The sequence below is a fragment of the Palaemon carinicauda genome, chromosome 32, assembly GCF_036898095.1.
Source record: "Palaemon carinicauda isolate YSFRI2023 chromosome 32, ASM3689809v2, whole genome shotgun sequence".
Lineage (NCBI taxonomy): Eukaryota > Metazoa > Arthropoda > Malacostraca > Decapoda > Palaemonidae > Palaemon > Palaemon carinicauda.
In genome coordinates this window covers 25,754,391-25,780,310 of record NC_090756.1, presented here as the reverse complement: position 1 = coordinate 25,780,310, position 25,920 = coordinate 25,754,391, and the positions used below count along the sequence as shown (strand labels likewise).

The 25,920-nt window shown below is 45.5% G+C and overlaps 1 protein-coding gene across 5 annotated transcripts in view; it reads left to right on the top strand.

Moving 5' to 3' along the window:
* Pld (Phospholipase D) overlaps positions 1-25,920 on the top strand; it is a 90,161-nt gene that overhangs the window by 9,948 nt on the left and 54,293 nt on the right. The window contains exon 1 of one of the 5 annotated variants that reach the window (XM_068356202.1): positions 498-597. The exons of 2 other annotated variants lie outside the window; for them this stretch is intronic. Coding sequence is in view for 2 of the 3 variants with exons in the window: in XM_068356207.1 (XP_068212308.1) it covers positions 25,101-25,142 (42 nt within the window). In the remaining variant the exon portion in view is untranslated. Of the gene's footprint in view, positions 1-497; positions 598-24,995; positions 25,143-25,920 lie in introns of those variants that run through there. 2 more of the 5 variants (XM_068356207.1, XM_068356201.1) reach the window with 2 other exon arrangements.

The window sequence follows — 25,920 nt, the reverse complement described above, 5'->3', positions numbered from 1 at the left end:
AATTTTTAAGGCGTTTCGATCGCCGAAGATTTTGTAATAGCTCATAAAATTTGGATTTAAACTCCAAAATTATTATGTATTTATATAGTTTATTTTTATTATTCTATGATATTTAGATATTTTTGTTAACTAATGTTATTTTTTAAAGGGTTTTCTATTTCAAATTTAGAATTTATATCAATATATTTCGAGAATCTACACAATTTTAAAGGCGTTTCGATCGCCAACTACCAAAACATAATCCCTTCCGTCAAGTTAAGTGTTGTTGTGAAGATTTTGTAATAGCTCTTGAAATTTGGATTTAAATTCTAAAATAATAATGTATTTATGTCATTTATTTTATTATTCTATGATATTTAAGAGATATTTGTTATTTAGTGTTATTTTTTAAAAGGTTTTCTATTTTAAATTTAGAATTTATATCAATATATTTCGAGAAACTACACAATATTTAAGGCGTTTCGATCTCCGTCCAGTCAGCTGTTTTTGTCAATGACGTCATAATAAACACCTTCCTGTTTTGATTGTGCCGTGGCAACTTTCCTGGTAAAAAAAAATCACAAGTTCTGTGTTATCTCCACCTAAAAGGATACTTAAGTAAATATAAAACTATTAAAATAACTGTTTATTTATGCTTTATTTATCTGTTTATCGTAAATTAGCGTATTTGTATTAAAATAGGGGAAAATAGGTATTGCCCAATATGGACTCGGGCTGACTCACCTCGACAATGAGTGACATGTCATGGGCAAGTGTTGCTTCTCATGATATATATGACTTTATATCATTTATTTGTATATATTGTTGGGTTTTTTAGGTATAAGCCTATGGTAGATACTTTAGGCAATGCCATATGTAAGATAGGCTCAAAAAAATTTAACAGTTACGGAAATATTCAACAGAAATTTGAAATTATGTTTTTGTCGATCGGTGGACGCACCCTAAAACAGGCCTAATAGGATATTGGGAGAGTCCTGATGGAAAGGACAAAGTTTAAACAAGTTAATATGAATAAATAACATGAGATAAGACCTGGGAGCCTTTGTATATCAGCGGCCAGTTCCTTCCGAGTGGATTAAAAAGGGATATCAACTAACCTAAACTTTACCCCCCTAACCTAACCTTCAAGCTGTGTCCTTACTTACTCACCTTACAGGGGGCTAATGCCCCCCTGCGTACCCCCTCACACTGCTGTATTCGAAGTTGGACATAATAATAGATACAGGTGGCCGCTATCATACATACACCCCAATTTTTCAAAACATTATAAGATACACTAAGTAACATAATTATTTTCTCTTAACCAGTATTGTAATACCAGGTATTGTGTAATTTTACCTTTAGATTAAACTTTCAGTGTTTGTGCAGACGTTTGTCCGCTGGTCTACAAATATTCTGAAATTAGTTTTTACATGAATTATTTCTGGTGGTTAAGTTTGTTAAGTATTAATGGTGCTAGAATAGGGTCGTGTTAGCGTCCTTGTCTGGTGATTACCAGACTGGTCTTCGAGTCCCACTCAAACTCGTTAATTCCTTGGTTCGCTGCAACCTCACCATCCTTGTGAGCTAAGGATGGGACGGTTTTGGGGAGCCTATAGTTCTATCTGCTGAGTTATCAGCTGCCATTGCCTGGCCCCCCCTAGGTGGAGAGGGGCTTGGATGCTGATCATATGTAATATGCTCAGTCTCCTGCTTGATAGGGCAATATCACTGTCCCTTGCCTCGGTCATTCGTGAGTAGCCTTGTTCTTGTTCTTGTTATTGGGCGGAGAGATTCGCCTTTCCATCGGCACCTCCTTGGTTTTCTTCTTTATTCTAATTCTTTTATTTTCTTTTCTCTTTTTTTCCACATTTGATAGATATATTCTTTTCTTTTCTCTATTCCTTCTTTCTTGAACAGTACGTTTCCTATTATCTTCCTCTTCATACGGTTGTTGCAATTCCACTATTTTTCTTCTTTCGTCGCTGAGGTCTAGACACTCAAGAATAAAGTGGGCGAGGTCTTCATTAACTGCCCCACATAGTTTGCATTCTACCCTACCTCCTGCTTCATGTCTTTTCCTATCTTTTAATTTCAAACAGACCTTTAGACCTTTAAATAGACGCAACCTACCGTAATCAAAGAGCCGAGAGTATGTAACAACATTCTAACACTGGTACAATCACGTTCATAAGTGACGGTACTGTGTGCTTCTATTTTCGGACAAATTGTTAACCTGGAAAGCAACGTCTGGCAACTGCAACTGTACGGGCTGACTTAAAGGGACATTTCATCTTTCAAATTATCGCACTGACCTACAGAAGGTCCTCAACTACAATCATTTGGAGATACAAACACAAATCCAAATGAAAATAATAAAGATAAGATTAATGAATACTGTAATAAAACAATATTATATCATTTAATACAGTAAGCACAACAACATTTGTAATAACCTGATATCTATTTCGTATGAAATCAAACTAGGCCAAAATTTAAAACAAATTAACTTACAAACAACTTAGAACCAATCAAGTTTTTAAGATGAGGATCTATTGTAATTGTAATTTCAGGCTCAGATATGTTTTTACTAGAATGAAAGTTAGAAGGGAAAAACTAGAATAATAAAAATGCTTTATCAATTATGTATGGTTTCAATTTTCAAGGACTCGTCTAGAATTGAATCTCAATTTTTGGTCTATTGATCTGAAATTTTTTTCAAATGTGAGTCAACTTTACTTGCATGCTATAATTATTGATGCAAATCTATTGTTATTTAACTGAATCATCAAGGATAATAGGAATAAAAACACGATGATTCACTCACTTTAATGTTTTTATTGAAATGTGACTTGTCTGAAGATAATAAATGTAAAATATGAACCATATAAGATTCTCTCTCTCTCACTCTCTCTCTCTCTCTCTCTCTCTCTCTCTCTCTCTCTCTCTCTCTCTCTCTCTCTCTCTCTCTCTCTCTCTCTCTCAACTTGCATTATCAAATAAGTCTAATGTGATTTTCCTTCTGACTTACACATTGTTAGTGAACACAGAGTACAGTAGCCCATAGCATAAATATTTATGTCTAATATTTAGTATGACCTCCATCATTGTCAGTCACCTCTTAGCCATTTTGGTATTGAATCTACCGACGTTTGAAGATAATTATTCATCTTCCTATACTGGTAGAATTGAGGTCAGGAGATTTTGCAGGCCAATCTATACATATGACATTGTTCTGTTCAACAAATCATTCACTGACAAGTTTTAAGTTATGAACAGAAGAGTTGTCCATCACGAGGTAGACTGGCAAGTGATCCGGTAGTAGAAGTTTCCTCACCAATGGGATCACGACTTTTGATACCGATTTCTTTACATATTTCTCTCCAATTAATCGCTCGTTGATGGGAATCGGTTCCCGTGGGTCGCATGCGGCCATCCATCCTTATAATTCTGCAGAAACTCTTCCACTTTGCTACAACGGTTGAATATTTTCTTTATTTAAGCTAGAAAATGAGATACACAAAAATATGTTATTACAAGTAAACAACAACATCAACGTTGAATATCACTAATATTTGCCCATCCGCTTATATAACTGTTGGCAAACATGGATTGCAAAGATATACCGCCTAGCACGGCTTTTTGCATCAATAGGCGCATGAGCTAAAACTTGCGTAAAGTGTAGACACATCATTACACATACAATACATAAATGAAAAAATAAAAATCCGAACACTTATTAACGTATTTAATGCTCGGCCAGGCTATGCCATTCCCTTGTCATTGGGAACTTCATTCTACATTAGGTTCCACAGCAGTGTGTGCACAAGGATTGTCAGAAGAATCACTGGTAAGCAGCCAGCGATTTCCCTTCCGTCTGGTTTCAGTAGAATAGGAAACATGGGATGATCTGGTGGGTGGCTGATTGACGATATCTCCTCCAGGGAAGGGATCCTGCCTTTTACTTTACTTTTACTTTTAGGGGTTTATTTCTCGCCCTCCATCAGACACTAAGAGTCTGTTCAGGTGGGCCTTGATGTGTGAAAATAATTTCTTTCCAGTTTATATTTTGCTCTGTATCTTTTCAGTTATTCGCTAGCATTTGTATTCAGGCTTAATAGTTTTCAGATCACTATTATAACACTTTCCAAAGAGATAAGTCTTCAGGTTTTTCTTTAAAGCGGCCACAATTTTGCTATTCTTGACATCAAGTGGAAGGTCGTTTACAGATGAAACCAAAGAGTACCTGGAGTACATGAACACCTCGGGGAAAGGGTTTACAAAATTAAAACTCCTGCTTTCAGCCTACTGGAAGTCTAAGTAATGCTATTACTCTCGTACCATCTGGGTTTGATAAGTCACCATGTATCATTGAAGAACAACACCTTCATGACTTACGTCTATGTTTGTAGGGGTACTATTTCACAAACCGATCAGGCAAGCAGGTACGCACCTGTGCAACCAACAACATGATAGAGCTGTACGCAAGCTCCACACCAACAAGAGGAGTGTGGTAGCAAACACGCTCGATCACCAGTGACACAGAGTAGGATCAGTGACTCCTCTCTTTTGCGTGTAGTAGGAAAGGTTCTTTACACTTTTGGTATTGTCCTTTAAGAACCTGTTCGTCTCCAGGTTAATCCAGAGCTTCCAGTGTACTGCTCTCTAGTTCTAAAAGATCGGGTAAGCTGCTTTCCAGTTCTAAAAGATCTGGTAAGTTGCTCCCAGTTCTAAAAGATCTAGTAAAATGCTCTCCAGTTCTAAAAGATCTAGTAAAATGCTCTCCAGTTCTAAAAGATCTGGTTAGCTGCTCCCCAGTTCTAAAAGATCTGGTAAGCTGCCCTCGAGTTCTAAAAGATCTGGAAAGCTGCTCTACAATTCTAAAAGATCTGGAAAGCTGCTCTCCAGTTCTAAAAGATCTGGAAAGCTGCTCTTCAGTTCTAAAAGATCTGATAATCTTCTCTCCAGTTCCATGGTTGTCAGCAGTATTCTGGTGACCTAACAGTACCCCGATTACTTTTCAATGCCTTAGCTCTTCCGCATGCTTTCCTGGTTTATCGATTTCTCGACAGTCTTTGGATGACATTGGTTTCCGGATACTGCACTAAGATGACGCCTGAGTGCCGCACACTGTGTGGTATCCAGATTTGCTGATGCTTCTCTTCATATTAACGATGGATCTACCCTTCATTTGTCAGTGGCATCGTATTCGTTGCCTGAAGCCTCTCCAGGCAATTTAGGTTCTCGTATTCCTTTGCCTAGGAATCTCCACTCAGTATCTGCGGTAAATAGCTAGGAAAAATCAAAATTACCTTTAAAAATGTTTTTTGTTCCGTAACCGAAATACAAACCACGCTATTTACAAAGGGTTTACTTTTAGCGCAGCTGAAATGACGAGCCAATAGTTTTTAACGAGGGTTAATTACCCCCGCGCTAGTTAGCGGGGGGTGGGGAAGGGTAGCTTGCTACCCCTCCCCCCTCCACACACCGGTGACTTGCTTCACTTCACTTTTGGCTCGGCGGTGATCAGACGTGTCTGTTCATCGCCTTCGTGACAGCCTTTAATTTTCTTCTTTTTCTTTACAGCTTGTGTGATTGGTTGGAAGTTGACCTTCAGTTATTTTCTTTTATTTAATATGCGGACATGCCCTGGAGTTGCCGGCCGTCCTTGTGGGACTTTCATGTCGGACGTGATTACGGATCCTCACACCCTCTGCCCTCAATGTCGGGGCCGACGGTGCGACCAGGATAACATGTGCCGTGAGTGCAGGGAGTGGTCTGCCTCCCAGTGGGAGAGGTTTGGCCGTCGGCGTAAGAAGAAGTCCAAGAGAGACCGTTCTCCTCCGGGGTTAGCCTTGAAGGAGGAAGGTTCTCGGGACTCTTCTTCCGCCGCCCAAACCTCCTCCGAAGCTCCCCCTCGTCCGCCTCCTAAGGAGAGTCGTCCGAGTGGGAGCGCAGGCCCTTGTTCTGTTTCCCTACCTTCGGTGGGGGGAGAGGGCGTCGCCTCCCATAGCGAGGCGGTTCCCCCTCCTCCTCCGGGGGAGGTTATTGATAATAATACTTTATCCAGTGATGATCTGTTGCAGATTTGGTCGTCCCTGGGGCTTAAGGGCTTGCCCTCCAGGGTCGCTCTTATTGACCTTGTCTCGTTGGGGGCCGCTGTTAAACAGTCGCCGGTGGTAGCGGAGGTAGACCCTCTGTCTATTGTCGACGTCGTGGTGACAGAGGCCTCCGACGTGGCTGGGCCTTCCGACGCAGGTGCTGTTGCTGGTGATGGTGCTCTAGGCTCTCCTCCTCCTTCCGTGCATCCTTCGAAGGGGGAAGTGAGTCCTTCGGTCTCGACTGCTGCCCAGCTTCCTTCTGAGGGAAGTGTTTTGAAGGAGACTCCCCTTCGGAGGACCGATGGTCCCGACGATCTCCCCCGAGGCCGCCTCCGCCGTAAGGCTCACCGCCCTCTACGCCACAAGGGCCTCCCTTCCCCTTACAGGGGGACTAAGAGGCGCCTTTTTGGGTCTTCGTCCTCCGGGGGGGACTCTCCTCGTCAGCCTCAACCGACTACTCCGCCCTCCTTGAACCTCTCTGCGGACCGCTCTCCATCTCCTGCCGGATCTTCGCCTTCTGGAGAACTCGTCACCCGACGGGCAACGGTCCCTTCGGGGCTAAGGGATTCTTCCCTTACGCGAGCAGGGCCAGCGCACAAGCGCTCTCCTGCTCGCCAGCGATCTCCTGCTCGTCGACGATCTCCTGCTCGCCAAGACTCTCCTGCTCGCCGACGCTCACCTGCTCGTCGGCTCTCTCCTGAGGTTCGCCCCCCTCGCCAGCGCTCTCCTGCTCGTCAGCTCTCTTCCGAGCGTCAGCGCTCATTTGAGGACCATCGCCCTGCGGTCTCTGACCACCCTTTAGTTCCTGCTGAACTCCCTGCTCACCATCCACCTGGTCCTGTGGCTACGCAACATCGTGCTGCGCGTGTGTCAGAAACACATGTTCGCCAACGCGCCAGCGATCTTCCCGTTCCTGCTCGTGAACCTATCCTCTCACAGGACACGCGTCGACCTTCTGCTCGCCAGCGATCACCAGCTCGCCAGCGATCACCAGTTCGCCAGCGATCACCTTCACATGCTGCCCGCCATCGCACGAACCTGCATGATCGCCCGCTTACGCATGCTGCTCCTCATCGCAATACCCTGAACGATCGCCCTCCTGCGGATGCTGATCACCATCGCACAACCCTGCACGATCGCCCGCTTACGCATGCTGCTCGCCATCGCACAACCCTGCACGATCGCCCGCTTTCGCATGCTGCTCCTCATCGCAATACCCTGAACGATCGCCCTCCTGCGGATGCTGATCACCATCGCACCCTTTCACGCGATCATTCACCTGCGCATGCTGCTCGCCATCGCACAACCCTGCACGATCACCCGCTTACGCATGCTGCTCCTCATCGCACAACCCTGAACGATCGCCTTCCTGCGGATGCTGATCACCATCGCACCCTTTCACGCGATCATTCACCTGCGCATGCTGCTCGCCATCGCACAACCCTGAACGATCGCCCGCTTACGCATGCTGCTCCTCATCGCGCAACCCTGAACGACCGCCCTCTTGCGCGCAATCATTCACCTTCACATGCTGCTCGCCATCGCTTACCATCACGTGATCATTATCGCCAGCGATCTTCTTCACCTACGCGGCATCACGATCCCTCGCCGTCGCGCCATCGCTTGCGTTCGTCGCCTCGGACACGTGTTCATTTACCTGCCCACCCTCACGCCCACTCGCCTGCGCGCCCGCGCGATCGGTCGCCTGCGCGACCGCTCGCCTGTGCGCCCGCGCGATCACCCGCGCAACCATTCGCCTTTGCGCGACCGTTCACCCTCGCGCGACCATAGTTCGCGGCGAATTCCACAGCCGGTGGTAGCAGCAGGGACGCGTGCTCCTAGACGGCACTCGGGATCACCTCCATCCAAGCACAGGTTGGTATTGCAGGACGAGGACAGGTCATTACAGCATTCTTCCCCACCTTCTTTTCAGGCAGGTACCGTCGTGTCCACTCCAAAGGATCGCCCGATCCCTTTCACCTTAGCGAGGATTTCGGACTCTGTGTCCTTTGAGCAGCAGACTTGGTTTGGTCCGCTGGCACGGGCGTTAGTGAGGGTTATGAAACCAGCACTCGCCGGCCAGGGTAACAAACCAGCGGCTGTCTCTCCTACGCTGAAGAGAAAGAGAGGAGTGGACTTCGTGGTGACTTCCCCCAGGGCGAAGTTGGTTCCCAAGAGGTCGGTCTCGAGGGTCCCCTCTCCTGCACGAGTACTCTCTCCTTCTCCCATGGACGAGGCCTTTCCGTCCTCAGGTGAGTCCAGTGGACCGGTAGTCTTCCCCCCGGCACCAGGGGGGGAGACTTCGCTTCAGGCAGGAGAATTGTCTCGTGAGGAAGGGGCCCCTCGAACCTCGTTGTTGGGATCCTGTATCCCTCCTAGGAGGGAGCCCAAGGATTCCAAGACCATCCCTAAATCCTCTGCAAGGATTCGACAGGAACCCATGACTACCCAGGGGAATGTCCACGTATCACCCCAGGAAGAGATTCCTGGGGCAGGAGACTTAGCTGCCAGCCCGCAGGGAGGAGAACAGCAAGAGTCCGAACATGCCTTCTGGCAGGTCCTAAGCCTGATAAGGCAACTTAACAGTCTTACGGATCCAGTCATCCCCCCCCGTAAAGGCAAAGACACAATTCTGGATGAAGTGTTCGACGTTCGGAAGGCCCCTAAGACCAGTGCAGCTCTGCCCTGGTCTCGGGGGCTGAAGAGTGCCAGAGCTAGGGCCAATGCTCAGCTCGCACTTCTTGCCTCCTCCAGTCGTTCCACTGCCGGGAACAAACTCATCCCTCCTCCTCGCCTTCAGCAGAGGAGGTATTTCGAGATCCTGGGTGAGCACAACCTCGCTCTTCCGCTCCATCACTCTGTGGAGGAGCTGGCGAAGGGAGTTCCCTTGGAGAAACTCTCTGCCCGGCAGGTGTCGTTCTCGGCGGCAGAGATCCTTAACCACGAGAAGGCGCTTAGTGTGCCATGCAGGCCACTTCGTGGCTGGACTTCTGGTTAGGATCTCTGGGCATCCTATTGCGATCTGAGGACTTGTCCAAGGAGACCAATAGGAAGGCCCTAGAGACCTTCTTGCTCTCGGGCACCCGCTCCATCGAGTTCTTGGCGCACCAGGTTACCACCCTGTGGGCCAACTCGGTGTTGAAGCGTCGCGATGCTGTGTCCGAGAGATTCCATCCGAAGGTCCCGCCGTAGATGTGTGTAGGCTCCGACATGCCTCCCTCCTGGGGGAGAGCCTGTTTGAGCCTCAAGACTTGGAGCGAACGGCTGAGAGGTGGAGGAAATCCAGCACGGACTCCCTCCTCCACAGGGCCCTTACAACTCGGCCCTATAAGCCTCCAGCCCCGCCACAACAGCAGCAACAGCCTCGTAAGGCTCCAAAACAGGCACCGGCAGCTAAGAAAGTGGTGTCTAAGCCCCAGCCCTTTCCAGCCAAGGTCAAGAGGGGTGGTAAGTCCTCCAGGGGAGGCAAGACTTCTAGGGGTGGCGGCCGCGGCCGCAAGCCCTAGGGGTGGCAGTCCCCCTGCGTGTCCACCTGTGGGGGGATGCCTTCAGCGTTGCGTCCGCAGGTGGCAACATCTCGGGGCCGATGCTTGGACGATCTCGGTGATCGGCCAAGGTTATCGCGTCCCGTTCACGTCATCTCAACCTCCCCTGACAGCGAATCCAGTGTCGTTGAGCTCCTATGCCATGGGATCGGCAAAGGGGCTGGCCCTTCAGGCCGAAGTCAAGACCATGTTCGAGAAGGGTGCTCTCCAGGAGGTCGTGGACGGCTCTCCAGGCTTCTTCAGTCGACTCTTTCTTGTAAAGAAGGCTACTGGAGACTGGAGACCCGTCATCGATCTCTCGGCTCTGAACAGGTTTGTCAAACAAACCCGGTTCAGCATGGAGACAGCAGACACAGTCAGACTTGCGGTGAGACCACAAGACTTCATGTGTACACTGGATCTAAAGGATGCGTACTTCCAGATCCCAATCCATCCGTCTTCCAGGAAGTACCTGAGATTCTGCCTAGACAACAAGATCTACCAGTTCAAGGTGCTGTGTTTCGGTCTCTCCACAGCTCCTCAGGTGTTCACCAGAGTGTTCACCCTGATTTCGACTTGGGCGCACAGGAACGGCATTCGTCTCCTTCGTTACCTAGACGATTGGCTGATCCTAGCAGACTCGGAGTCGACCCTTCTTCGACACCGAGACAGGCTTCTAGATCTTTGCCAGGATCTGGGGATCGTGGTAAACCTCGAGAAGTCCTCTCTGCAGCCGTCCCAACGACTGGTTTATCTAGGCATGCTAATAGACACCAATCTCCACAAAGCCTTTCCATCAGACCACCGGATAGCAAGGCTGAGGAGGGTGGCGGAACCTTTCCTCAGGCGAAAAGAACTCCCCGCCCAATCGTGGTTGCGTCTCTTGGGCCACCTATCCTCCCTGGCCCGTCTGGTTCCAAACAGCCGCCTCAGGATGAGATCCCTTCAATGGCGGCTCAAGTCCCGGTGGAATCAAGGATCCGATTCCCCGGACACTCTGATCCCAATGGGGTCTCTGGAACAGACGGACTTGCGGTGGTGGCTGGCCGACGAGAACCTGCGAAAGGGAGTGAGTCTTCTCGTCCTTCCCCCGGAATTGACTCTGTTTTCGGACGCGTCAAAAGAAGGGTGGGGGGCGCACGTTCTGAACCAGAGGGCCTCAGGCCTTTGGTCAGAATCAGAAAAGTGCCTACACATCAACCTGCTAGAATTGAAGGCCGTCTTTCTGGCCCTTCAACAGTTCCAACGGTTCCTGGCGGGTCACTCCGTGGTGGTGATGAGCGACAACACCACGGTAGTGGCTTATATCAACAAGCAGGGAGGCACTTTTTCGCAACAGCTATCCCATCTTGCAGTAGAGACTCTGAGGTGGACCGAAACCCACTCGATAACACTATCAGCTCGCTTCATTCCTGGCAAGAGGAATGTGCTCGCCGACAGTCTGAGCAGGGCTTCGCAGATAGTGAGTACCGAGTGGTCTTTGGATCCTCAGATAGCCAACAAAGTCCTGACTTTGTGGGGTTCCCCGACGGTGGACTTGTTCGCGACAGCCTTGAACTTCAAGCTGCCCCTGTACTGCTCACCAGTCCCGGACCCCAAGGCACTCTGGCAAGATGCTTTCCAGCAACGGTGGGACAACATCGACGTGTACGCCTTCCCACCATTCTGTCTGATGAGAAGGGTGCTCAACAGGACCAGACTATCGGTCAACTGTTCCATGACTCTAGTAGCTCCGCTATGGCATCACGCGGAATGGTTTCCGGACCTTCTGCAACTCCTGACGGAACTCCCAAGGGAGCTTCCTCCACGACACGAGCTTCTCAGACAACCCCACTCCGGTGTCCCTCACAGGGCCGTAGCCTCGCTTCGGCTTCACGCCTGGAGACTATCCAGCGTCTCCTCGCGGAGAGAGGCTTTTCGCAACAGGTTGCGGAGAGAATGTCTCGGCACCTGCGAAGGTCCTCTGAGGGAGTCTACCAAGCGAAGTGGAGAGTCTTTTGTGGTTGGTGTCGTGGAAGGGGTATCTCTCCACTCGATGCCACTATTCCAGCAATAGCGGACTTCCTTGTGTATCTGCGAGAAGAAATGCGCCTTTCTGTCTCGGCAGTGAAAGGCTATCGCTCAGCCTTAAGCTTGGCCTTCAGAGTGAAGGGCGTGGATATTTCTTCATCGCTAGAACTCTCTTTACTCATACGTAGCTATGAGCTTACCTGCCCCCAGTCGGAAGTGAGACCCCCTCCTTGGAACGTGGTTCGAGTTCTCAGGTCTCTCAAGAGACCTCCCTTCGAGCCATTACGCCAGGCCTCCGATCGCCACCTGTCTTGGAAGACGGCTTTCCTACTCGCCTTGGCCTCGGCCAAGCGAGTTAGTGAACTTCATGGTCTCTCGTACGACATCGCCCATTCAAGGGGATGGGGGGAGGTAACGTTCAGGTTCGTCCCTGAGTTTGTGGCCAAGACTCAGAATCCTGGAGTGCCGGATCCTCGGTTCGACTCTTTCAGGATCGCGAGTCTCCGTTCTGTAACAAACGACCCAGACCAGCTGCTACTATGCCCAGTGAGGTGTCTGAGGTACTACTTGAAGAGAACGGCTGCAGTCCGTCCTCATGTGCGAGCTTTGTTTGTGAGCACAGGCAGGACAAAGAGGAGGGTCACAAGGAACACCATCTCTGCTTGGATTCGAAGGGTTATCCACCATGCCCTGAATCCTGACCCTCCTCCGTCACGTCGCCCTCGGGCCCACGATGTCAGGGGTATTGCTACATCCCTGGCCTTCAAGAGAAACTTCTCTGTGACGCAGGTACTTCAAGCGGGGGTCTGGAAGCGTCAAACGACCTTCACAGCCCACTACCTGCAAGACGTGACCCACAGGAGCCTCGATACGTTCTCTATCGGCCCTGTGGTGGCTGCACAACAGCTGGTCTAACCTCAGGCTCCTTTTTGGACAAGTAGCAGTAGGTTGAGGGCGTTGTTACCCGGTCTTAGTCTGTGTGAATGAAAGAGTATGTCTGACCCTTACTTCTTTCTTCATTCTCCCCTCTCTTGGGGAAGCAGCATCCTGGTCCTCGCATAGCTGACCTCGACCTCTGCAGGTAACCCATGCTTCTTTGTGCTCCTAGTATTAAGCTTAATACTGTTGCGTCTCCCATACCCTGACGAGGTGGTATGGGGAACGTCCTATCCTAGAATTCCTATCTGAAGGTCTCAAGGTCAACTTCATAGGACGAGTCACACTCTCCTCCTCACACTACTTATGTAGGCCACTCGTTCCTAGCGATGCTAGGAACCTGTGAGGTACAGGGGCTCCCTCTCTCTAGTGCTGCTCACTAAGGGATCGAGCCCCCGGGCAAGCCGAAGTCAGTAAGGCTGGGGACTTTCCACCCTTCCTAAGGGGTAAGTCACCCTTTGTAAATAGCGTGGTTTGTATTTCGGTTACGGAACAAATGACAAATTCGAAGATAATTTGTATTTTTCCTAACCATACAAACCTTAGCTATTTACACATATGTGCCCGCCATCCCTGACCCCCAAGTCAAGTCCTACCTCTAAGTGAAGTGAAGCAAGTCACCGGTGTGTGGAGGGGGGAGGGGTAGCAAGCTACCCTTCCCCACCCCCCGCTAACTAGCGCGGGGGTAATTAACCCTCGTTAAAAACTATTGGCTCGTCATTTCAGCTGCGCTAAAAGTAAACCCTTTGTAAATAGCTAAGGTTTGTATGGTTAGGAAAAATACAAATTATCTTCGAATTTGTCATATTTTTCAATATTAATCTTACCCGATAATCATGTAGCTGTCAACTCCGTTGCCCGACAGAATTCTACGGAAGGTATACGCCAGCGATCGCTATACAAGAGGGGGGTGTACTCACAAGCGCCACCTGTGGCCAGGTACTGCAGTACTTCTTGTTGACACCACCTCAATTTTTCCTCTGTCGTGCTTCCGGCAAGACGTTCATGGATACGCTTATAATTTTGGAGTTTTTTGCTCACGATTTGGTGATGTATTTGCTCTAGAGTTTAGCTTTCGCTATTCAGGAAGTTTTATCATTAGCTTAGCTAGCTTTTGGAATTAATTTGATTAATTATGGTGACGAAGAGAGTATGAACTCTCTTTCACTTTTAAATGGCCGACCCTTCCCTTAGACGGAAGTGTTGGTGTCTAAGAGAGTATAGACTCTCTTTCTTAATTTTGCTTAACAAAAGTTATAGATTTATTTTATATCTCTCCGCCTTTTATAGGCCTCTTCGATTAACTTCCTTTTATTATAAACTTATTAAAATTAATTTTTATATTTGTTTATATTCGACCTTTCCTAATAGTAGGCGGTCTTTTCTTGGTATCGAAGTTAATTAACATTGAGCCCGTCATTTCGGTTTTACCTGTTAACATATTATGCTATTTTAATGTTTTTGAAAGAATTTCTTTGATAGTCTCGTACTGTTTTCAAAGTTGAACTAACGTTTTGTTTTGTCTCTGCAGTTGTTGACGTTCAGAACGTTCAACTTGCGCTCTATCGTTACGATAGAGAGAGAATTTTCATGGTGTCACGTTGCAGTAAGAGTAACCGTTTCTAGCGTTTTGTTCATTCTTTCTTAGCTTAATGGTTTTAATTCTAATAAAGGAACTTTTTATTTGGGAAATATTTCAGTTTTTTTCCTTTAACAATAATATGTTTTAACGATATATATGATTGGGCTCTTCTCTCAGGTTCTAAGTCAAGAGAGAGAGAGATAGAGACGGAGGGAGAGAGAGCTGGATAAACGTTTCGTTCAAGCGAGTAACGTTGTTATCGTTTTTGCTCTTCTCCCTAGTCTCTAGGGGAAGAAGGTAAACGTTTCTAGAGTTTTATTCTTGTTCTCAAGCTTTATGCGGTGAGAGATTTTAAACGTTGTTTATTTGATCTAGTGTTTAGTCTCTTTCCAGCCACTGAATTATTTATCTTTCATTAGATTTTTCTGTTACTTTGTAATTCTGTTTTCGCAATTACTAACTTTTAAGGAAGGACAGAATTGCGTGTTTCAGGTACAAACCACTTAAAGTTTCGAGTTCAGTGAATTAAGTGCAAACAGAAAATCAAAAGTGATAAGTGATTAGCGCAAAGTGTGTCAGTGTTGTGCGTGAGGGTACTTCTGTACGTGCCAGTCGTCCTCCCAGTCCGGGACCTCTTGCAAGCTCCCAAGCCCAGGGGAGAAGCAATGTCGAAGGGCAAAAGGGTTCGGCAGGCCTTGATCGGCGCACAGAAGTATCCTCGGTGGTTGCGGACGTGTCTTACAGAGACCGTCACTCCCACCCGCAGACGATTGAGCCCTTATTTTGCTCGTCTGCAGAAGAAATTTCGGGGAGAAAACGCTGGACTCAGGTCTCAAGACCCCTTAAAGTAAAGTCCAGACCTCTAGAGTTCAACAACCCGGATGCAGTCATTGGGTTAGCTCTGACTCTCCGCAGTCATCAGGTGACTGCACACCTCCTAAGAGAGGTAAGGCGATGCCTCAACAGACCTCATCTTCTGTTAAGGCTTTGCCTCAACAGACCTTATCGTCTGTTGATCCCAAGATGACTTTGCTGCAGTCCATGCAGTCGCAGCTTGCGGTCTTAATGCGTGAGTTTCAGGCTGAGAAGGTTACACCTTCTCCTGCGAGCACTCCGCCTCACCGCAGTCCAGTCTGCCAGGCGTACGAAGTTGAGGTTCCTCAAGCTACCTTACCGCGTTCGGAGTTGCCAGTTACCAGCGTTGTGCAGCAACCTCAACCTTCCTTAAGGCAACCTCAACAATAGGAGCAGGAGTCTTATGCCTTGAGGCAAGATTTTCTTGCAGTTAGACCATCTTCGAGGCAACAACCTCTTGAGGTACGACAACCTCTACCATCCTTGAGGCAGCCTCCTCAGCTCTCGCAGCTGCTACCTCAACTTTCCTCAAGGCGAGAGCCTCAACTCTTGAGGCTAGCTCCTCAGGAACCTCAACTCGTGAGACAGGAACTGCGTTCTGCGCAGCCGCTACCTCAACTCTCGCAGCTCACACCTCAAGAACCTCAACTCGTGAGTCAAGAGCCTCTCTCTGCGCAGCCACCTCAACCCTTGAGGCAAGCGCAACTCTTGAGGCAGGAACCTCATGCTATGAGTCAGCCACCTCAACGCATGCATCTGCCACTTTCTCCTCAACTTGAGCCTCTTCCCATTCAACTTTGAAATAACAAATGACAATAATAACACCTCATTACTTTCATAACTTGCATTTGTAATCATATACATGTATGCCTACACAAACATTATGATAATGGAGGTTATTCGTATTACTTAAATAAAAAAAATATATATGTATTCCTTGCAATATATTTTTAACAAAATCGCAAATATGGCAAAAATATCTTCAAAACAAAAATGAATCATGAGTTATGAATGTAATGTAAATATTATGTTGATATTAAAACCCCATGCAAGCATGCATGAAGTAATGCAGTGTTGCCAACAGGGCGAGTTTCCCTTTCCTGAGGTGAAGTAGAGTATAGTACGTATATTTAGTGCAGCTTAATTCTACGATTATCACGCCGGCTATCAAATTCATCAACAAAACAGTCTAAATCAATTCCTTCGGCACGTGCACTTTCAATAGACAGTAATGCGATATTACTCAATCTAGCACTGGTCATGGAATTTCTGAGAAATGTTACACGCCATGCAACATGCTCTGCTTCTCTTACAGCATGCTCTACATACAGCATGCTCTGCATACAGCATGCTCTGCATACAACATGCTCTGCATACAGCATGCTCTGCATACCTTACCGCATGCTTCTCAGTCACACATCTTTGGTTGTTGCCAACTCACTAGACTGTCAAGCAGTTTCATAACGTTGCCTTCTAGTCTGCTGCTTTTGCACCAGTGAAACCCTCACTGAGAGAACTTAGCTTTTCTCGGATATGGTCCCTGTAGATGAGAAAGTGCTTTTCTCCCTCCTTCTGATATTTCCTTGAGGACTCTGTCATTTGGAGAGGAGCCTTTAGCTGCGTAGCCCCCTATGAACTTTTATTTAAGCATAACATGCTTCCAGGGAAGGTAATGGTTCCACTTCAGTCGCTAACCCCGTCTGTTACCACACCTGCTCCCATAGACCTTGAGCTGTGTTGCAAGACATGCAGTCCAAGCTTAGTCCTTGTTAGAGGATTTTTTGTTTACGGAGTCAGTGTGTCACTGGGAAGACGTTCAACAACCAGCAGAAGTGACTTGTTGTGACGCAGTACGGCAACCTCAGCAACCCGATAAGGAGTTGTCTGTACGACCCAGACAGTCTAGACAGCTTCGGGTTGTCACTGTACTTCCTCGCTTCCCCATGGTTGACAGTTCACAGACTGTGCAGCAGTACCATGATCTTGTGTCCGGCTCCGTCAGACGACTGGCTTTTAAGAGCTCCCACAAGTCGTCGCTGTCTGGAGATTCTCAGATGGACTATGGATCTGACCAAGGAACTGGGCCTCCTGGTCAATTTTGAGGAGTCTCAGCTCGTCCCATCCCAGACCATTGTCTACCTGGGTATGGATCTTCAGAGTCGAGCTTTTCGGGCTTTTCCGTCGGCCCCAAGGATCTTCCAAGCCCTAGAATGCATCCAGAGCATGCTGAGAAGGAACCGATGCTCAGTCAGGTAGTGGATGAGTCTAACAGGGACACTTTCATCGCTGGCCCTGTTCATCGTGTTAGGGAGACTCCACCTCCCCCCCCTTCAGTATCATCTAGCTGCTCACTGGATAAAGGACATGACGCTACAGACGGTCTCAGTTCCTGTTTCCGAAGAGAGGAGGTCTTCTCTCGCGTGGTGTAAGAACAGCTTTCTTCTCAAGGAAGTCTACCTTTGGCTGTTCAGAAACCCGACCGCCGTCTCCTCTCGGACGCATCAGACACGGGCTGGGGTGCGACTTTGGACGGACAGGAATGCTCGGGAACATGGAATCAGGAGCAAAGGACACTTCACATCAATTGCAAGGAGTTGTTGGCGGTTCTTCTGGCCTTGATAAACTTCAAGTCCCTCCAGCTTAACAAGGTGGTGGAGGTGGACGCTGACAACACCACAGCCCTGGCTTACATCTTCAAGCAGGGAGGGACTCTTTCGTGGAAGTTGTTCTAGATCGCAAGGGACCTCCTCATCTGGTCAAAAGATCGAAAGCTCACTCTGGTAACGAGGTTCATTCAGGGCGGTATGAATGTCATGGCAGATCACCTCAGCCGGAAGGGTCAGGTCATCCCCACAGAGTGGACCCTTCACAAGAATGTTTGCAGCAGACTTTGGGCCCTGTGGGGTCAGCCAACCATAGATCTGTTCGCTACCTCGATAACCTAGAGACTCCTGTTGTATTGTTCTCCGATTCCAGACCCAGCAGCAGTTCACGTGGATGCTTTTCTGCTGGATTGGTCCCATCTCGACCTGTATGCATTCCCGCCGTTCAAGATTGTCAACAGGGTACTTCAGAAGTTCTCCTCTCGCAAAGGGACACGGCTGACGTTGGTTGGCTCCGCTCTGGCCCGCGAGAGAATGGTTCATAGAGGTACTGCAATGGCTGGTCGACATTCCCAGGACTCTTCCTCTAGGAGTGAACCTTCTACGTCAACCTCACGTAAAGAAGGTACACCCAAACCTCCACGCTCTTTGTCTGACTGCCTTCAGACTTTCGAAAGACTCTCAAGAGCTAGGGGCTTTTCGAAGGAGGCAGCCAGAGCGATTGCCAGAGCAAGGAGAACATCCACTCTCAGAATCTTTCAGTCTCAAGGGGAAGTCTTCCGTAGCTGGTACAAGACCAATGCAGTTTCCTCAACCAGTACCACTGTAACCCAGATTGCTGACTTCCTGTTACATCTAAGGAAAGTAAGATCCCTTTCAGCTCCTACTCTCAAGGGTTACAGAAGTATGTTGGCAGCGGTCTCCGCCACAGAGGCTTGGATCTTTCCACCAACAAAGATCTACAGGACCTCCCTAGGTCTTTTGAGACCTCAAAGGAACGTCGGTTGTCCACTCCAAGCTGGAATCTAGACGTGGTCCTAAGGTTCCTTATGTCATCAAGATTTGAACCTCTCCAATCAGCCTCTTTTTAGGACCTCACATTAAAAACTCTTTTCCTCGTGTGCTTGACAACAGCTAAAAGAGTAAGTGAGATCCACGCCTTCAGCAGGATCATTGTTTTCACATCTGAAACGGCTACATGTTCCTTGCAGCTCGGTTTTTGCTAAACGAGCTTCCTTCACGTCCTTGGCCTAAGTCGTTCGAGATCCCAAGCCTGTCCAACTTGGTGGGGAATGAACTGGAGAGAGTACCTTGCCCAGTTAGAGCTCTTAGGTACTATCTAAAAAGGTCTTAACCTTTACGGGGACAATCAGAAGCCTTATGGTGTGCTATCAAGAAACCTTCTTTTCCAAGGTCTAAGAACTCAGTTTCTTACTATTCAGGCTTCTGATTAGGGAAGCACATTCTCATCTGAAGGAAGAAGACCTTGCTTTGCTGAAGGTAAGGACACATGAAGTGGGAGCTGTGGCTACTTCAGTGGCCTTCAAACAGAACCGTTCTCTGCAGAGTGTTATGGATGCAACCTATTGGAGAAGCAAGTCAGTGTTCGCATCATTCTATCTCAAAGATGTCCAGTCTCTTTACGAGTACTGCTACACCCTGGGACCATTCGTAGCAACGAATGCAGTAGTAGGCGAGGGCTCAGCCACTACATTCCCTTAATCCCATAACCTTTTAACCTTTCTCTTGAATACTTTTTATGGGTTGTACGGTCGGCTAAGAAGCCTTCCACATCCTTGTTGATTTGGCGGGTGGTCAATTCTTTCTTGAGAAGCGCCTAGGTTAAAGGTTGTGATGAGGTCCTTTAGTATGGGTTGCAGCCCTTGATACTTCAGCACCTTAGAGTTGTTCAGCCTCCTAAGAGGAACGCTGCGCTCAGTAAGGAAGACGAACTTATTTAAGGCAGAGTAATGGCTCAAGTCGACTTCCTTACCAGGTACTTATAATTTCATTGTTATTTTGAATAACTGATAATATGAAATACGGGATACTTAGCTTCTTGATATACATGTACACTGGTTTTCACCCACCTCCCTGGGTGTGAATCAGCTACATGATTATCGGGTAAGATTAATATTGAAAAATGTTATTTTCATTAGTAAAATAAATTTTTGAATATACTTACCCGATAATCATGATTTAATTGACCCACCCTTCCTCCCCATAGAACCAGTGGACCGAGGAAAAATTGAGGTGGTGTCAACAAGAAGTACTGCAGTACCTGGCCACAGGTGGCGCTTGTGAGTACACCCCCCTCTTGTATAGCGATCGCTGGCGTATCCCTTCCGTAGAATTCTGTCGGGCAACGGAGTTGACAGCTACATGATTATCGGGTAAGTATATTCAAAAATTTATTTTACTAATGAAAATAACATTTTTCATTGGCAGTAACACTCCGGAATTTGAGATATTTAAATGCTACACAAAATTTCATCATTGTTAACCAATGACTCTGTTTTACTCAAAGTTGATTCAGATGTTATTAGCTGTTCCATGGTGCGTGGTGGACAGCTGTGCCACCACAATGCATACATCAAATAGAATAGATTAACCAAGTGTACCATTATGCAATGGGAGAAGATAGTATCTTTATAGTTTTCACCTCACTCAGGATTTTAGGAAGCAAATATCAAGGTTAACCATAAGACAGTTGAGGTATGAAATGCATGCCATTTGAATATTTTTGTATCGGAACTTCAAAATGCAGTTGATTGTTGTCACAATATCACACAAAGTTCTCAGCATCAAAATGCTGTATGTCATGTTTCGAAAGTTCCGCACATGCCTATTTTTGTTTTGGTGAAATAATATTAAGACACTAAACCACTATGAATTAAGTGAAGAGAAGAAATAAAAGAGTAAAACTAGCCATACTTGAAATGCAAAGTAATGTGATTGAGATCTGATAAAGGAAGAAGGTCTAGAGTCAAGAGAGGTTGTAATTAAGACGTAGAAGAGAAGATAAAACCTTAAATTGAAATAGTTAAAGTAAGGTGCCATTAAATAAGCAAAACCTCATAAGAAGGAAACCGAACTGAGCTCTGTCATATAACAATCAGGGTACGTTTCATTGGGGTGTCGTTGATTGTGATTCAAGACAAGTTTTATCACAAGGTGTTTGGATTTAAAGCTTGATGAATTAAATGGAGAATCAAGACTCAGGATAGTCATCTACTAGTTGCATAGTTCTAGTCATTCCATAGTGTTATGTTTAACTAAATATTGTATTGTACTGTGCATATATATACATTCAAACTACTGTACTATATTATGGTTAATTGATTTCAAATTGAGAATTTTTCCAAACCAATACACAGTTGTAGGGACACTCATGCATCACTGTACAACCCCAAAAAGAATGAAAAATTAGCTTAAACCAAACGAAAACAAAACAATATATATAATATTAATGTTAAAACAGTAGAAATAAAAAATATTTTAGCTTGAAAGTACTCCTTGATGACACCTAACTGGTGAATGAATCATGAGATATACTATTATTATTATTATTAAATACTAAGCTACAACCCTAGTTGGAAAAGCAGGATGCTATAAGCCCAGGGGCCCCAACAGGGAAAATAGCCCAGTGAGGAAAGGAAATAAGGAAAAATGAAATATTTTAGGAATAGTAACAATATTCAAATAAATATTTCCTATTTAAACAATAAAAACTTTAAGAGATCAAGAGGAACTAGATAGAAAAGTGTGCCCGAGTGTACCCTCAAGCAAGAGAACTCTAACCCAAGGCAGTGTAAGACCATGGTACAGAGGCTATGGCACTACCCAAGACTAGAGAACAATGGTTTGATTTTGGAGTGTCCTTCTTCAAGAAGAGCTGCTTACCATAGCTAAAGAGTCTATTCTACCCTCACCAAGAGGAAAGTAGCCACTGAACAATTACAGTGCAGTAGTTAACCCCTTGGGTGAAGAAGAATTGTCTAGTAATCACAGTGTTGTCAGGTGTATGAGGACAGAGGAGAATCTGTAAAGGATAGGCCAGACTATTTGGTGTCTGTGTAGGCAAAGGGAAAGAACCGTAACCAGAGAGAAGGGTCCTACGTAGTACTGTCTGGCCAGTCAAAGGACCCCATAACTCTCTAGCGGTAGTATCTCAACCTGCGGCTGGTGCCCAGGCCAACCTACTACCTAAAAAATCAGACATGATCTTTTAAAGAAATACTATACCAAAAGATTATCTTTAATAAAAATGCTTGCACATTGTCTGAATAAATCACAGTTTTATTGCATTAACCCTTTTACCCCCAGGCTATTTGGAAATTTCCAACCCTTAACCACAAGGGGTTATTTTTTTTTTCAAGCACATTTTGCAGTATATTTTTTTTTAAATTGCTCTAACAGCCTTAATTTTTGTCATAGAGAGGTCAGGTTGTTCTCATTCTCTTGGAAAAAGCCTGAAGTTTCTCAAAAGGTTATCAAAAAAATGCAAAAAAATTTAAATAGTTTTTTGCAAGAACGTACTGGTACGTCCATGGGGGTAAAGGGATGAGTTTTGTGAAATGTACCAGTACGTTATTTGGGGGTAAAAGGGTTAAAAGATATGGATGACCAGAATATTTACTGAAGCGCTAACGTTTAACGAATGAGTCATATGAACCGATAATGAATAGGTGCCCTGGAATTGAACGGAAATTAAAAATTCGTAGGGGATTCCAATTGGACCACCTGTATTGCTTTTCATTCTCTATGTTATTATCCATTCCGTTTGGCCTCTTTATACATGGCTGTCATTATTTCTCATGTCGTTTATTTATTTCCTTATTTCCTTTCTTCGCTGGGCTATTTTTCCCTGTTGGAGCCCTTGGGCTTTTAACATCTTTCTTTACCATCCTCACTGGGCTATTTTTCCCTGTTGGAGCCCTTGGGCTTCTAGCATCTTTCTTCTCCATCCTCATTGGGCTATTTTTCCCTGTTGGAGCCCTTGGGCTTCTAGCATCTTTCTTTTCCATCTTCACTGGGCTCTTTTTCCCTGTTGGAGCCCTTGGGCTTCTAACATCTTTCTTTTCCTTCTTCACTGGGCTCTTTTTCCCTGTTGGAGCCCTTGGGCTTCTAGCATCTTGCTTTTCCATCTTCACTGGGCTATTTTTCCCTGTTGGAGCCCTTGGGCTTCTAGCATCTTTCTTTTCCATCTTCACTGGGCTCTTTTTCCCTGTTGGAGCCCTTGGGCTTCTAGCATCTTTCTTCTCCATCCTCACTGGGCTCTTTTTCCCTATTGGAGCCCTTGGGCTTCTACCATCTTTCTTTTCCATCTTCACTGGGCTATTTTTCCCTGTTGGAGCCCTTGGGCTTCTAACATCTTTCTTTTCCTTCTTCACTGGGCTCTTTTTCCCTATTGGAGCCCTTGGGCTTCTACCATCTTTCTTTTCCATCTTCACTGGGCTCTTTTTCCCTGTTGGAGCCCTTGGGCTTCTAGCATCTTGCTTTTCCATCTTCACTGGGCTATTTTTCCCTGCTGGAGCCCTTGGGCTTCTAACATCTTTCTTTTCCATCTTCACTGGGTTCTTTTTCCCTGTTGGAGCCCTTGGGCTTCTAGCAACTTTCTTTTCCATCCTCACTGGGCTCTTTTTTCCTGTTGGAGCCCTTGGGCTTCTAGCAACTTTTTTTTCCATCCTCACTGGGCTCTTTTTCCCTGTTGGAGCCCTTGGGCTTCTAGCGTCTTTCTTTTCCATCCTCAATGGGCTATTTTTCCCTGTTGGAGCCCTTTTGGGATTCTAGCATCTTTCTTTTCCATCCTCACTGGGTTCTTTTTCCCTGTTGGAGCCCTTGGGCTTCTAGCAACTTTCTTTTCCATCCTCACTGGGCTTTTTTTTCCTGTTGGAGCCCTTGGGCTTCTAGCATCTTTCTTTTCCATCCTCACTGGGCTATTTTTCCCTGTTAGAGTCCTTGGGTTTCTAACATCTTTCTTTTCCTTCTTCACTGGGCTCTTTTTTCCCTGTTGGAGCCCTTTTGGGCTTCTAGCATCTTTCTTTTCCATCTTCACTGGGCTCTTTTTCCCTGTTGGAGCCCTTGGGCTTCTAGCATCTTTCTTCTCCATCCTCACTGGGCTATTTTTCCCTGTTGGAACCCTTGGGCTTCTAGCATCTTGCTTTTCCAATTAGGGTTATAGCTTGGCTAGTAGTAATAATAATAAGTATAATATCATTACTCCCGTATTTAGCTCATTCAAGATGAGACACTTGTGGCTAGATGATTGAGTTCCTAAATTAAACTAACTTATCCTAATTTAATATTTTGTGAAGCATTAAAACGTGGAATTAGAAAATGCTTGATTTCTTTAAGACTTTTATTTTATTTATTATTTATTTACTATTGTAATTGGGCTCCCCAATGCACTAGAAGAGTTGGAAGACCCAGGCCTACATGGGTGAGGACTATGAAGTGTGAAATAGGAGATGATGAATGGAGAAGTATTGATTTTAAATTTCAAGATAGAGACGACTGGTTTCACCCTAATTTAATTTTTTGTGAAGCATTAGCATGTGAAATTAGAAAATGCTTTATTTATTATTTTTTGTTAATTGGGCTCCACAAGGCACTAGAAGAGTTGGTTTTTATTTTATTAATTTTTTTCTTTTTAATTGGGCTCCACAAGGCACTAGAAGAGTTGGAAGACCCAGTCCTACATGGGTGAGGACTATGAAGTGTGAAATAGGAGATGATGAATGGAGAAGTATTGATTTAAGATCTCAACATAAAGACGACTAGCGAAATCTAACTGAGGCCCTTTGCATCAGTGAGCGTAGGAGGAGATGATGACTTTTTTTTTAATTATTGCCAGTGTTACATTTACCTTTATTTTGTTTCTAAATAATTTATTGTTTCAGTCATTACCGTTGTTATGAAAATGTTTTCAAGGGACTGAAAAATTTTTGAGTTTTTTTATTACTTTTATCTTATTTATTTATTATTTATTTTAATTTTAATTTTTACCAGTGTTACATGTACCTTTATTTTATTTTTGTATCATTTACTTTTTTGATAATTACTTGTGTTACGAAGGAGATGTTTTACTGTAAAATCTCTTCCTTGGTAGGCAACAGTGCACTCACACACACGCTGTAAATTTGCGAGTGAGGCACAGGTGTGACCCTCATCATGGTAATTGGTGTGGCCCATATTGATCCTTCCCTGCTAATACTTTTTTCCAATTGGAGCCAGTTGTATAATTGGCCATCCAGCACTCACTCACTCGTGCTGCTCTCTATCCCCTGATTCTTTACTAGTTGAGAAAGACATTCTGTAATTTCTAGATTATTTTAACTTTTTTTTTTTTTTTGTCTCGACTAGATACACTATTGAAAAGTGATTTAAGATTAAAGGAATTTTGTAGTGTCGGTGCTCGTGACCCGAATATGTGTGCGACGTAATCAGACGGAGATAACTTGAGAGAGTTATTCTAAAGATTGTGACATTAGACAACAGAAAGTCCAGGATGAGGTTTTTCTCAAAGGTCGTACATAATGTGTATGTAAAGGTTAGTAAGATACTGTTGTTTTGTAAAGCTTAAAGGTTATGTATAATTTTGGATAATTTTTGCAATATATTTCGTCTTCACATTCTTATTTTATGATTATTAAGGTCCTGGATAAACAAGAGTTTTGTGCGGATGTTGACAGGCAGCAAAGTACTTTACTTACTTCAAGGGCCGCTTTTCCGGTCTTATACAGCAGGGGAACCCTACTCCTTAAAGGACCTCCACAGTCATTTTATTATGTTCGTTAAGCATTCAACATTTCACACAGCATATTCCTTGTTTATTGTTAAATCGACACCATCAAAGCACTCGCAGAACAAGAAAGTCTTCTGGTTCCTTTTGAAAGCCTTTGAGAATCTGTTGGAAAGACAGAACCTTTTGTATGGAGTTTGGAGCTTTAATGTAACCTGACAATATGACCTGGGGGTCTTTTTACTATATATGACATGGGAGTCTCTTGACTATGTGACCTGGGAGACTCGTTACTGTATATGACCTAGGAGTGTCTTTACTGTATATGACCAGGGAGTCTCTTTTCTGTATATGACCTGGGATTGTCTTCACTGTATGTGACCAGGGAGTGTCTTTACTGTATATGACCTGGAAGTCTCTTTATTGTATATGACCTGGGAGTTTCATTACTGTTGGCTATATGACCTAGGAGTCTCTTTGCTATATATGACCTGGGAGTCTCCTGACTGTATATGACCTGGAAGTCTTTACTGTATATGACCTGGGAGTCTCATTACTGTATATGGTATGGGAGTCTCATTACTGT